Below are 13,076 nucleotides of genomic sequence, written 5' to 3'. Positions count from 1 at the left end.
TGGTTCTGGTCCATCATTTTGAGTAGCACTAGCTTAAGCCACAACTACAGACCAAACAACTAAACTGATCTTGCCCTTTCTTCCCCATTTGTATTTTCCACAGTTTCTATGACCATTTCCACAGCTGCAGGTTTGAATGTCACAACAAGGACAAGCCAACAACAAACTATATGTTCAGATTGTGACTTGTTTGGAGTTTGTGGCTTTTTAACAAATCATGGCTAGTTAAAAACAGAGGCATATCTGTTTAAGACAGGTTTCAATAAACCACCCCATGCCTTGTTGTAACTGGCTAAAACAGTCAGTAGCTGTAGCCAAGAGCAACCTAGCATAGTAGGGTTGATTAAAAGAGGTGGACTTGCCCAAATGTATTTGTTTTCAGTATTTCCTTCTTTGCTACTGGATTATGTTCTGTGTCTATGCGCACAGAGGCGTGTATAACAATTAAATGTAACATTCAGTAAAACAGAGAGGCAAGTGTTTTACAGCCTGACACCTGTATTTTATAGCCTGACTCCCACATAGAAAATAACTCTATGCAGTCTGGGCAGCAAGTATAGAACACACAGGCTGCAACTACATGATAAGATTTGAAGGGTCATGGGTTTGTTGCATCAGAATAGCCGCACATGTCACACAGCATCCACCCTGAAGTACACAGAAAATTAGGAGAATTGTGGTATCATAACAGGTGTCCAAAATCTAAGTAGGGAAAAGATACATGAAACCCACTACAAAACTCTCCCTGTGTTAGGATAATGCTCCTTGCTCTCTAATTATACATTAAACTAGGAGTTTGGAAAACTTTTATGCAGATGTGTCCTTAGACCAAAGCCAGCATCTGAACAGTATTTAAATCTACAATATTTACATCCCCCTACACATTTTAGTTGAATGAACATCTTCTCTTTCTTTTTGTAGTATGAAGCCAAACAACGCATTTCTGCTGAAGCAGCTTTGAGACACCCGTACTTCATGGCCCTCGGTGAACGAGTGCACCTCCTTCCTGAGAGTAAGTGACCAACTGGAGCATGACCACACAGGCCAGCTTAATTTGTCTGCCTTCTCCTCACTCTACTGACATTTTTCTCAAAACATGCAGCCAGGGTTTCCCTTTTTTGGACCACAGAAATGAGAAAAGCTTATGCACCCAAATTCTGTTTATTGTCAGCAATGGAAACACCAATGTGTGTAGATCAGGAGTGTGCAACTGCACCAATTTTCACCTCTCTCCCTGCTCCCCAGCTCAAAAAAAATAGCCAAAAAAGTTGAGGATCTGGGGAGAGGCAAAATACCTCATCTGTGTGCAGTTTGGGGTAATTTTAATGCACAAAATATCCTGAAAATTGTGCCAGAAACTGGGGTGGGTCACAAGCTGTAGGAAAACTGCTAAGGGTTTGGGAGGCTGCAAAATTAGGGTTCTGGAGCCACCTGTAGCCCACTGACTTGACTTAACTCACATGACCACTGTCCAAAGGAAGGTAGATTATCATCTGTATGCCTCAATTACTGGATTCAAAGAAATATCTAATTTTGGCTTTCTAGCCATGAATCCATGGCTGTTTCCAGATAGGTGACTCCTATTACAATTATTCCATCTTTCCCTTCCAGATAGATTTTGGTGGTTAGGAAAGAGGCAGAAGTAGTGATGGAAAGAAACATGAGGGTTACAAATGAACCCTCTTGATCCCTACCATCTTGATCCCTCATGAAATCCTAGGTTTGAAGCAGGGCAATTGCACAATAAAAACGTTTGCTGGAAGCATCCTGAGCCATGCAGAGAATAGCACAGGGGGAGGAGAATTTTCATTAGAAAGGAGTATGATCTGTTCAAAAACTGAATAGCAGTTGCATTTGTTGATCTTGGTAAGATCCTCTCCTGTTGCTCTCACAAACCACTTATTGATGCAAGTAAATGCCAAAAGTGCCAGAAAAGGTCAGGGGGAGTTCTTCTGGATGGAGGGGGTGGTGATCTCTGTATTTCAATGTTCTTAGGATGTTTCTTTCCCCTTTTGGAGGAGATATGGATTCTAATGCTAGGAGGCAGAGAACATAGCCTTGAAAGAGAAAACTATATAAAATTGGGGGAAAGTAGAATTCAAATAGCAGGACATGTTTAAGTTTTTGAAACAGAAGAGGAAGGAGAGATTCTTGCTGGCTGAGTGTTCATGTGAGCATCAACTCAGAAGTGTCATCATGCTAGTGCAACTGATCTTATGACACTTATTTGTGAATTTATCCTGGGACCTATGGGAGAAATGCAGGCCACACTTGGACCTTCGGTTGAAACTCAATTGAAATTACACTTCACTCTCAAGTACCTGATGTATAACGTTCCATTCATTCTTGGTCCTGCTCTCCTTCTCTCTGTCTCCCTACCTCCTTTCCTCCAGCTGCCTCCATCTTTTCTCTCAAGGAAATACAGCTTCAAAAGGACCCAGGTTACAGAGGTTCAAGCTTCCACCACTCAGGTAGGTACCCTGTTTCTTTCATAGATTAGTGTAATGAATAGCCTTGAAGCTATGCATTGCTTTCTAGGGCATTGTGGCATTCTAAGTCCCCCAATAGCATAGTAGTGGTTTATTGCCATTCAGATATGGTGTCACCAGTGCTGTTCTAAAAATGAATTTGAAGTATACGCAAAAACCAGGTTTGCTGCCATCTAATTATGTTCAGAGCGAGTGTGGTGTAGTAGTTAGAGTACTGGACTAGGATCTTGATGAAACACACTGAGTGATCTAGACCAGCCACTGTTTATCAGACTGAATGACCTCTCAAGGTTGTTGTGAGGCTAAATTGGCAAAGAAAATAACACCAATTTGAGCTCATTAGGGGAAAGGCCAAATGCAAATAGAACAAATACCAATATGTTTAAAAACAATTAAGTGCATTACAAGGCAGTCTCATGGTTGCCTGGGGCAATTACCCATTCACTGGTGGGACTGGCAGAAAAAGAAACAAAGGTAATTCTGACATTTAGGACTTTAGCAGGCTAGTTGTTCTTCCAATGTATCCCTTTGACTTTCTCAGTTTTCTTTTTAAAAATCAGCCATGCTTATTTATCCTGTCAGGCCTATCCCATGTACATCCCATGTACCACCACCAATTAAGAACATTTTGCTGCAGTGTGCACAATTCTCAAGTACACAACAAGCCTAGTGTTGATCTACAAGCTTAGTTCAGATTCTTGAGCTCTGATCTACAAGCTCTATTCAGCTTCCTTAGTTCTGTTGGTTAAATGTCTTTTTAAAAAAGTAATGCTCTTGTATATATTATTGGTCCCTAGTGCAGTACAACCTACAGCAGCTGCCTCTTGGCCAAAAACTTTAGTATAGTTACCTAGCTTATCATGCCCAAAGCCACTGTCTGTCTACCGTCTGTTTTATTTAAAGGAGTACAAACCTTTTAGAGGCTGAAAAAAGATCAACTAGTTCCCTCCCTGAGTTATCAACTAGATCCCTCCTTTCTTGTGTACAAATCAGTTTAAAGCCTATTCATGGACTCCTGCAAAAGCAAAGGAATTGCACAATTTAGCCAGGGAAAGCGAGAGGTAAACAGAATTGTTAATGAAAATTGAGAATTATTTTCTTTTGTTTGTCCTATATTACTATGGCTCCAGATTTCATTCCTCATGTTCATAAAAAACCATTGGGTTTCTTGCTTTCAAAAATGGGTATGTTAGTGAGTGATACATTAGAACTATTGGAAGCCTTAAAAATGAGTAGTGTCACCTGATGCCAGTTGAAAGCACAGTAGATTTACTGAGCTATTGAAACATTCCAAATCCTGCTGTCTTTCAGGCTATTTATTCAGGGTAGCTTCAAGAGATACACTGCCAGGATCTTCAGAATTTTCATGGTTCATTAAGCCTTTTGTGATCCTTTTAACTATCTGTATAATAGACAAAATGTTAGATTTGAGCTTTGTCTTGGTTAGTTCTATCTATGCTACCATAGTATTTAAAAGACCACAGTTCCCACCTACCAACTGCTACCTAATACATTAACCTAGAATTAGCAAGATTTTAGCCATCACACAAAGGTGAACTCAGATAATTATGATTGTAAGTGCTTACATTTCCAAGAATTTTAATGGGTAACTAGACAGTCTGAAGCACCCACTTCTTGTAGAATATACCCCTGCAAGCTCCAAACCATAAATACTTTTGATATAGGGAAGAAATGATGTACTGGATAGCACCCCTTAACAATAGCACCAAGATTAATACCTTGACCATTCATCTTCCTCTTAATATAGATAACTGTGAGAACCTCCATCTCACACCTCTATCATTATGAACAAAGATGCCCTTGCATATCACAGTGCAAAATGTAGCTAATTACTTTGGACTGCACATCCATGTGCAGAAACTCAGGAGAAATGTTTCCAAGAAAGCCAGCTTCTTTGCTTTAACTGCTAGTAATGGTATAGGTCTTGAAAGTTACCTGCTGTTATGATAGGACCTTGGATATAACTGAATGAATGGAATACAGACTCGTCAGGAAAAATGATACACTGATTTTTCCCAGATGAGGCTGTCTTGTCTTCCTGTGCTTTGGATAACTTTCTTGTTTCATGGTAGGAATTGCTCCTTTGAAAGCTCCTTTTTTTTGTTTACTCCTTGAGACAACAGATTTGAACCCATAATTGTCAGACCTTTCAAAAACTTTCCTAATATTTCTTCTTTTTTACCCCCAGCTCGAGGAAAAAACCGGAGACAAAGCATATTTTAAACTCAGTTTGCTTGTTCAGTGTATCATTGGGAAAATCAAAAGCACTGAGAGGGAAAGGACCATAAAGAGCCCCTGGAGCTTATCCGCACAATGATGAAGGCTGGTACACACAGTACAGGATCTGCTTCCCAGTCTGAGGTCACTGTATGGCTCCTTTGCAGAATTTCACATCTTTAATGAGTTCTAAATCAGAAATGACCTGGTGCTTAGTCCAGCCTCCTTTTCTTCATATGGTAATCAGTATACTCCAGCTGGGCAAGGATCTTCATCAAGCAATCAACTACCAGAAGTGTGGTCCTGCAACATGGACATGTGCTAGCCACTGCTTTAGAAGGAAGTAAAATGGAGGCAGCAATCAAGGATTTCACTGCAAAATCAAGACCTGCTTTGCTTCTTAGATGTCCTGCCATGACAGATGTGCTGAATTCCTTTGTTTGTTTTCCCCATCATGAGATGACTCCTAGGACAACATGCAGACATGATGGGCATGATATTAACAGCAGGAAACCTCTTTGATCCACTCTTATGCTGGGTTTTCTGCCTTTGAACTGAAAAGGAAACTTTATGTTTTAATTAAGGGCCAAAAAGGCATCTGTTCTCTGAGTTTCCTCTGCTCTGTTTGTCAAGAATGAATCTCAGTTCTGAAGGTATAAGCATTTAGGAAAGTGGATAGAGTGGGGAGGCCTTTTGCTGGATTTTCTTGACACTCCTAATGTTTGTTTTCTGAACTCATGCTGCTATACAAGGAACTCCAGGTTTAGGCTTTCTCACAGGTAGGTTTCAGACTGCAGACCATGATCTGCATCAAGTATTCATTGGATTTATACCCAGTACTTCTTAGAATCTCTTTCCAAGAATCATTCAACAAAAATCTCCCACTAAACAAATAGATGCACTTTCTCTACAAAAGATAATTCACATCCTAGTAATTCAAGAACTACAGAAACTACTTGAATGTTTATGAAATCCTGGTGAAAGGTGAAAGCTCAAGCCTTTCTTCCATCTGAAATACCATAGTCTTGTAGTGAATTCTCCCTTTGTGTCTGGTGCAAAGATGCGACTGTCCTTTCATTTCTTCCCTATAATACTATGGAAAAACATTTAATAATATTCAGAAAACCCTGAATATGCATGCACTTACTGATTATCCCTCTCTCACTGTCTGTGTCTCTCTCACTCACACATACACAGAGTAAACCTATCCATGTTTACTCAGAAGTAAGCATCATTATGTTAATAGGGCTTATTCTCAGGTAAATGTGCCTAGGATAGAAAACCAATGACATCAATAAAAATTAAGTGAGCTCTTAGGCTTTCAGAAAAGCAAGGTGTTGAAAAGTTAGATAGTTAAGTAGGTAGATAGCAAATAAAAATAATTTGTGTATTTTAATTTTTTTTTTATTATTCCGCCTAGTCAAGCAGTGTCTCAAACGGTCATTTTTGGAAAGTGAGATAGATATAGATATAGATATAGATATAGATATAGATATAGATATAGATATAGATATTTTAAGGAATCAGGTTTGGTCACTTTTCTTTTAGTTCTGTTCATCTGTTTTTATTCCATTTGTCACTAACTGCCAGGCAAATGTTGAATCAGAAATTTTGGGTGCTTCAATCGGGACAGCTTCGAACATTACCAAGAAAAAGTCACTGTGCAGCTATTCCATCTTTTTCTCCTTAACAGATTTCCTGCAGTATGAAAAGGAGGGTAGAAGCAGTTGGAAAACATGGGAGAATCGCAATAGGAAGGCAATGTTGTCAGGACTCTGCAGAAAACTCCATGAATGAGGCAGGATTTCCTCTGGAAGTATAACAGAGAATTAACACATTCTTGGTTTAGATACGTTTGCTTGTCCTGATTAAATCACTCATTCTTACAGCTTCCAGAAAAAACATGGCCTGTCAGTACCTCATGTTTGACAGCTGTTAAATGGACAGATTTAGATGAGTGGGATTTCTACTACTGGCACAATAACCATGCAAGGTCTGTTCATAGCAGCATATGAAGTTCACTTTACTTTAGCTAGCAGATTCCAAAAGGAACACTAAATGATGTCTGTATCTGTGAACTCCAAGCCAGGCAGATTTTGAGAGCAGGGAGCTGGGGACACACTGACCTTTAAGTTTCAAAATGCATTGCCTAGATGAACAGTATCCCACTTTTTTAAAAAAACAGGGAACTTGGAGCTAGGAAAGATTTAACCTACATATTGCAGGAATTTCCTTACTAAGGTACCAGCTCTACACATAGACAGATGGACCACATCAATCATGTATGAGCAAGCCTTTAAAATAATCTAAAAATGTGCAGTGAATTGATTGGCTAAGTCAAATCAACATGTGAAATTCAGCTCCTTCTCTCCTGCTTCATTTTCGCTCATCTTGTCCCTTCACATTTCCTATTATGGGGCAATAGCAGCTACAGTTAACTTAAATTAGATGAGAAATTTTCTTTTCTCTTCAGTTTTTATACATTGAGCAATCCCATCTAGGACTAGACAAGTGGTTCTTAACTTTTTCTTGGCTTACTTTGAGTATCCTTTGAGGTGTCTTCGATGATCTGATGAAAGCTATGGGCCCCTTTCCCAGTAAAAGGACTTAAATTAAAATAAAATTTTCCAAGTGTCAAGAAGGAAATTGAAGGGGGGGAGGCTTAAAATTTTGCACCCAGTCCATAGAGCTCCTGGTTCCCATTTGTGGATCCCCTAGGGACCAGACAGAGGAAACCCTGCCTAGCAATCCTGTTACCTTTTGGACCCACAGACTGGATCTTTAGAAGTTCCCCACCCTGCCCATGTCTTTCCTGTCAATATTGCACAATCCCGCCTTTTATGTTTCGTGAGAAGTTTTACCCTAGCACTTTTTTTCTTGATTCCTCCTGTCTTCAGCACCATGTCACAAATGCCCATCGTTTTCTCAGGTCACTATTTTCAGTCCACTTCCTTAGTCCCATTTTCTTTAGCCATCCTGTCCTTGACCAGCTTACTTGCATGCCACACAACAGAACACACATCCACTCCAGTAGTGAGCACTATGATGATTCTTCAGAGTCTTCTGTATAAACCACCATGTTTCCTTCTCTCTTTTTCCTGAAGTCTTCATGTTTCCGTCCTTTGAACTCCTCTTTCTCAGTCCCCTAATTACTTTGCATCCTTCCCCTAACTACTTTGCCTCTGAGTCCCTTGCCACTTAGCTTTTGCTAAGGCCAAGCTTCACCTTGTTCCACAAAACTCTTCGTATCTCTGTAAACAAAATCATAATTACCACTAATAACTAGCTTTAAGTTGTCTAGTGCCTACCATTTTGGAAGAAATGAGGTCATTCCAAAATGAAGTTTTGACCTCTGAATACTCATGGGCCACTATAGGTATGCAAAAGTATTTCAGTCTGAAAATTAAAAAGAAAAAAAAACCTGATCAGCTGGATCTAATTTATTTAATTCCGGGCTGCAGAGGCATGGGATGTTAAATATATTGGTTAATAATCTGATTGGACTAGAGTTATGGGAAATGCATGCCATGAGAGTAGTAGGAAAAACTCTCCATATTCTAAATGAAGAGGTTTTAAGAGGAAGAACTACAGGGAAAAAAGCAGGCATCATTCCACCCTCTCCATTCTCCAGAAACATGGCATGCATGTCTGTATAACAACAGGTCACTCAAATTTAAAAGTTGTTGTTAGGTCCTCCAGTATGACTCTTTGGTCAACTTAGAACATATTAATCAAATCCATGAATTATCAAATCTATAAAAGTCAGAGCTAAAGATGTGGATGGTCGACTATGTAGACAAAATATGTCATTAAGAATATACAAAAAGTTATAGTTAAAATAGAATTAAACTATCTATAGAAATACCAACATTTTAAAACATATTAATTAAAAAGGCAAAAAATAGTGCAGTACATTATAATAAAAAAAAAACCTCTTTCCCAAAATCTTATTGTTATATACAGTTGTCCCTTGCTATCCATGAGGGATCTGTTCCAGATCCCCCTGAAGATAGCAAAAAAGTGGGACCATAAGTCCTGTTCTTTTCAGTTGGTGTATGTGCAGCCATTGAAAAAGCTGGGTACTGCTGGCCACGGAAGCTCAGATCTGAGGATGGCAAGTTCGTAGTTGGTGAGGGCGCACTATATATATGTGTGTATATATATATATATATATATATATATATATATACACACATACACACACTTCACCTCCCTATTGTTGGAAACTACTCTGACTTCCTTAGGAACTGTACTTTCTAATAGATAAATAGATAAACCTAGCATAGGTTTAATCACCTTTTCCAACTTAAAGCAGGGCTGTATGGCTTTTCTGAGTCAGACTATTTTAATTATTTGACACAGAGCACAATTATCCCTTCTTAAAAGTGAATCCATGATGGTATCCCCATACTATATTGAAAGTCAGTACCAATGAATTTGCTACTGAATAGTTACAGGTATTAACAGAGGAAAGAGTTAAGTGAATTTTAGCTGTATTTTTAATACTGGACTTCATTGGCTGTAGTAGATGCACTGACAGTATTATTTAAGAGTTAACTATTCATCTGTTTATTTAATCCTTAGAGAGAATTGTCCCCACAAGACACAGTTTCAGCAGGGCATTTAAACATGTGCTAATGCACAGGAACTAGATTGTTTTATGGAAATCAATACATTTAAGAGTTAGTGCCATAGCTTAAGTACCATGGTGATTTGGTGTAATAGAATTTTTTCGTAGGATTAAATGCAGTGCTAATCCTTTGTTTATTTATTTAAAGCATTTTGCCCCACTGAGAAGCTTTGGAGACGGCCAAAGCATCATAATGATCATTTTTCAAAATGTAATGCCTGTTCTCAGGCTTCTAATTTAAAAGGTATGACAGAAGAGGGAAAAGAGGTGGGGAGCAGGAAGGGAGAAAGCAAGTGCAGGCACCAGTTCTTACACTACAGCTGGGGTGGAAAATTCAAGTAATAAGAAGATACAGTGGAGCTAGGACACTTCTACACTACAGAACTACAATTGGCCCTTCACAATTGTGGCTTTGATTTGTGGATCTGCTTATTTGTGATCTTGATTAATATGTTCTCTCTAGGAATTTCGAAGTCCTCCAGTACAGTTCTCCGAGAAGCTGACCATACACTTCTCTGGAAATTTGTAGATCCTCCAGCATGATTCTTCCATCGACTTCTAGGAGATATTGACCATAAATTTGCAGTGGAGGTCCTGGAGATTCCTAGAGAGGTGTTAAGTAAAATGAATAGTGTTTTTTTATTTGCGGATTTTCCACATTCAGGGGGGTCCTTCGCCCCTAACCAGCAAATGTGGAGGGACCACTGTATAGTACAGTGGGCCCTTGGTATCCACTGGGGTTTGGTTCCAGGACCCTCCATGGATACCAAACTCTATGGATGCTTAAGTCCCATTATATACAATAGGTAGTAAAATGGTGTCCCCTATATAAAATGGCAAAATCAAGTTTTGTAATATTCAAGTTATGAATGGTGGGATCCATGGAGGCAGCATCTGTGGATATGGAGGGCCAACTGTACTCAGATTCTACATCAAGTGGCATGGCTTCATCCAATGAAATCCTGAGGTTTGGTGAAGCATAAGAGGAGCAGGTCTGGCTAATAATTCTAAATCCCCCTCCCTAAACTGCAAATGCCAGAATTCCATAAGGTGGAACCATGGCAGTTAAAAGTTGAATCACAGCCCTACAATTTCTCTGCTGGAGTGGCCCTGCCATACTTTTTCCTCTCTGTTGCAGTCTAGTGGAAACACTGCTGATAGATGGCACTATTTCTTGAGGACCACACCTCTCTCATTTTCTGGTCAGGAGTAGACATTTATCCTGCTAGGGGCCGTTGTGATGTAAAAAGTGTTATCTAGCTACTGGGACCCAGTTATTTTTTCAGGTGTTCACGCAAAAGACATCCAATACGCTGCCAGTGGCCCTAGTCAGTGTACTATTGCAATATCTAGAGAGCCACATTATTCCACTCTGCTAAATATGTCAGATCCACATGACAAATCAGGGTATTTTGTCTTGGTCTTGGCAAATGGAATATTCACTGCTGTCCTGATGAAGTCAGTAACATTTATGTGCAGTTTTGTGAATGCTGGCTAAAAACTAAGGCATCAAGCTTCCTCTGTTAGCTTGGGGCAAAGCCTAATTGATACCATAAAAACAAATCTCATCTTCACTCAGTGAGGTCTTTATACATCTGTACTTGCCATTTGGTTGTACAGTTCTTTAGCTTTCATTCATTTAACAGGGACTTTCAAATGAATTATTCCCAGCATTCGGTACTTAGTTTAAATATATCTAGCACTTCTTAAGATTATGCTGAGGTTCTAAAGATGTCCTTCCTATAATTTAGAGTTCAGCTGAACTACATATCTCAACTCTATCCTTCTAAGAGGCTACTACAGGTCAAGGATTTCAGATAAAGTGATGGTGATTATTTTTCTAAGCTGTTATCCAGCTGTTAAAGGCATGGGAGTCCTGCCATCCCAATAAATGGTATCCCTATTCAAAACAGGAATGTGTAATATTTCTGGAAGAGTGCAAACATGCAACATGGTTAGGTGACGAAACCATATGCATGTAACTTTTCTTTTTAGTTTCTAGTAAAAATAGATTTGTTATTATTTGCCTTACAGTCAAATTTTACTTATGTTGACCCTATGAATGAGATACCACCAATATCCAGGTCATCAGCTGTCCTGCTATCCACCTGTAGTGTGGATCTCCCTCTTTTCCTGCTATCTTCCAGAATAGCAATGATTATTGTCTTTTCCTAGTGAATCACGCCATCTCTTGATATGTCCAAAGTACAGAAGCCTCTTTGCTTCTAGTAAACACCATGCCCTAATATTGATAATAATTAAAATCATGCATTTGTGTTCACTTTTCACAATTAACATAGGGCAAGATCCAGAGGTGGGTTTCTGCAGAAAAAATATCACAGTCCAATGGAATGTGCTCCATCTGCTCTCCAAACTGGTCTTCGAGAGGTGGAAACCCTCCAGAGACAATTTTTATTTATATTAGTACTTTTTTAAAATGTCCTACATTTCACAATGTCTTATCCTCCTTTGCAGTTATGATATATGGTCACTCTGAATTCTAGGAATTGTAGCTTTGTGAGTACTCTGATGCCACACCAAACTACAAACAGAGAACATTTTGAGAGGTACAGAACGCTGCAGGGAAATAGAAGGAAAGGAGATAAGTTTCTTGTGACCACTAATTTAGGACACAGAGACTTTATCCATGCTCTTAAAACCCATCCAAAATTTTGTGTCTTCTTCCCCCCCCCTCCCCCCCACATTTCAGTTGTTTTGAGAATTCATACCTGCAACATGTCTTTTCCAGGCTTGCTTTCAGCAACACCCTAAGAAGCTGTTAAATGGCCAAACCACAGCATGAAGGTGTACAATGATGATTCACAAGTGTTTTGACATTTCTATGGAATCTGCTGAAGTAAGACCAGGAAATAACACAATAGCACTTGCACTTCCGTAGTGTGGAAAATAATCTTCCTGTAGCCCCACCAAGAACTAGATAAGTTTAGAGCTTGCTACAGCATATTGGAGGGCTGGTGCCTGCTCAGTGTGCTTCAGTCTGATTTGATATTAACACAAATGCAACCTAAAATCAGTGTTCCTGTTTTAAAAAAAACGTCTTTTGACTCAGCTGATACAAAGAATCCATGCTCTAAAATGCAAGGAAGTGTCTGAGTACTGGAAGCAGAAGACCAGTGCCCAACAGTGTTTCCTTTTGGTATTAGAAAGAAGCATTATGAAGGAACTTGCTCTGAAGTCAAAAGTTAGTCTGTTCCTGTCAACATGTTCACTTGTTTACTTCCAATTGAATAATTCTGCCAGATTTCCCCTACAGCTCTTTCCTAGACAATTTATCATTGTTGGGACACTGTTATTTATGAGACCATGTCTAGGTAGCAGAGTGAGCTTTTAGATAGCCACTTTTATTCCAGTACTTTCAATGGTTGTTTATTCCCTTTCAGTCAGGCGATACTATTTGCAAATATTTGGATCTGTGCTGTACAAGGCTTGAGCTATAAACCCCCAATGTTTGCTCACTCACATGGCATGGTAGACTGAAACCCATGTGATGGCTTTCTAGCTGCACATTCCATCGGTGGCCTTTCCTTTTCCCTTGTGTCCAAGTCAGAACATGCAAGGCCATAAGCCTTGAGAGCGCATGTTGACATAGTAGAGGTGTGTATGTATGTAACTATCATACACGTAGAGGTGATAATGACATTTTATAAAGTCCTGAAGGATGGGCAAAGTCTACTCCTAGATCTGAATGCAGTCCCCTA

The 13,076-nt window shown here is 39.3% G+C and overlaps 1 protein-coding gene across 1 annotated transcript in view; it reads left to right on the top strand.

Moving 5' to 3' along the window:
• The window catches only part of CDK18 (cyclin dependent kinase 18), a 116,368-nt gene extending 110,189 nt beyond the window's left edge, over positions 1–6,179 (top strand). Inside the window, exons 14-16 of the mRNA XM_089514509.1 lie at positions 922–1,012; positions 2,394–2,471; positions 4,699–6,179. Of these exons, the coding sequence (XP_089370635.1) occupies positions 922–1,012; positions 2,394–2,471; positions 4,699–4,733 (204 nt within the window). The 3' untranslated portion in view covers positions 4,734–6,179. The remainder of the gene's footprint in view (positions 1–921; positions 1,013–2,393; positions 2,472–4,698) is intronic.
• Positions 6,180–13,076: the final 6,897 nt, after the last annotated feature.

This window comes from Sceloporus occidentalis, unplaced genomic scaffold (assembly GCF_023333645.1).
Source record: "Sceloporus occidentalis isolate IW3139 unplaced genomic scaffold, rSceOcc1.0.p SCAF_3, whole genome shotgun sequence".
NCBI lineage: Eukaryota > Metazoa > Chordata > Lepidosauria > Squamata > Phrynosomatidae > Sceloporus > Sceloporus occidentalis.
Note: the sequence above shows the minus strand (reverse complement) of the source record. Positions and strands in the feature narration are given on the sequence as shown.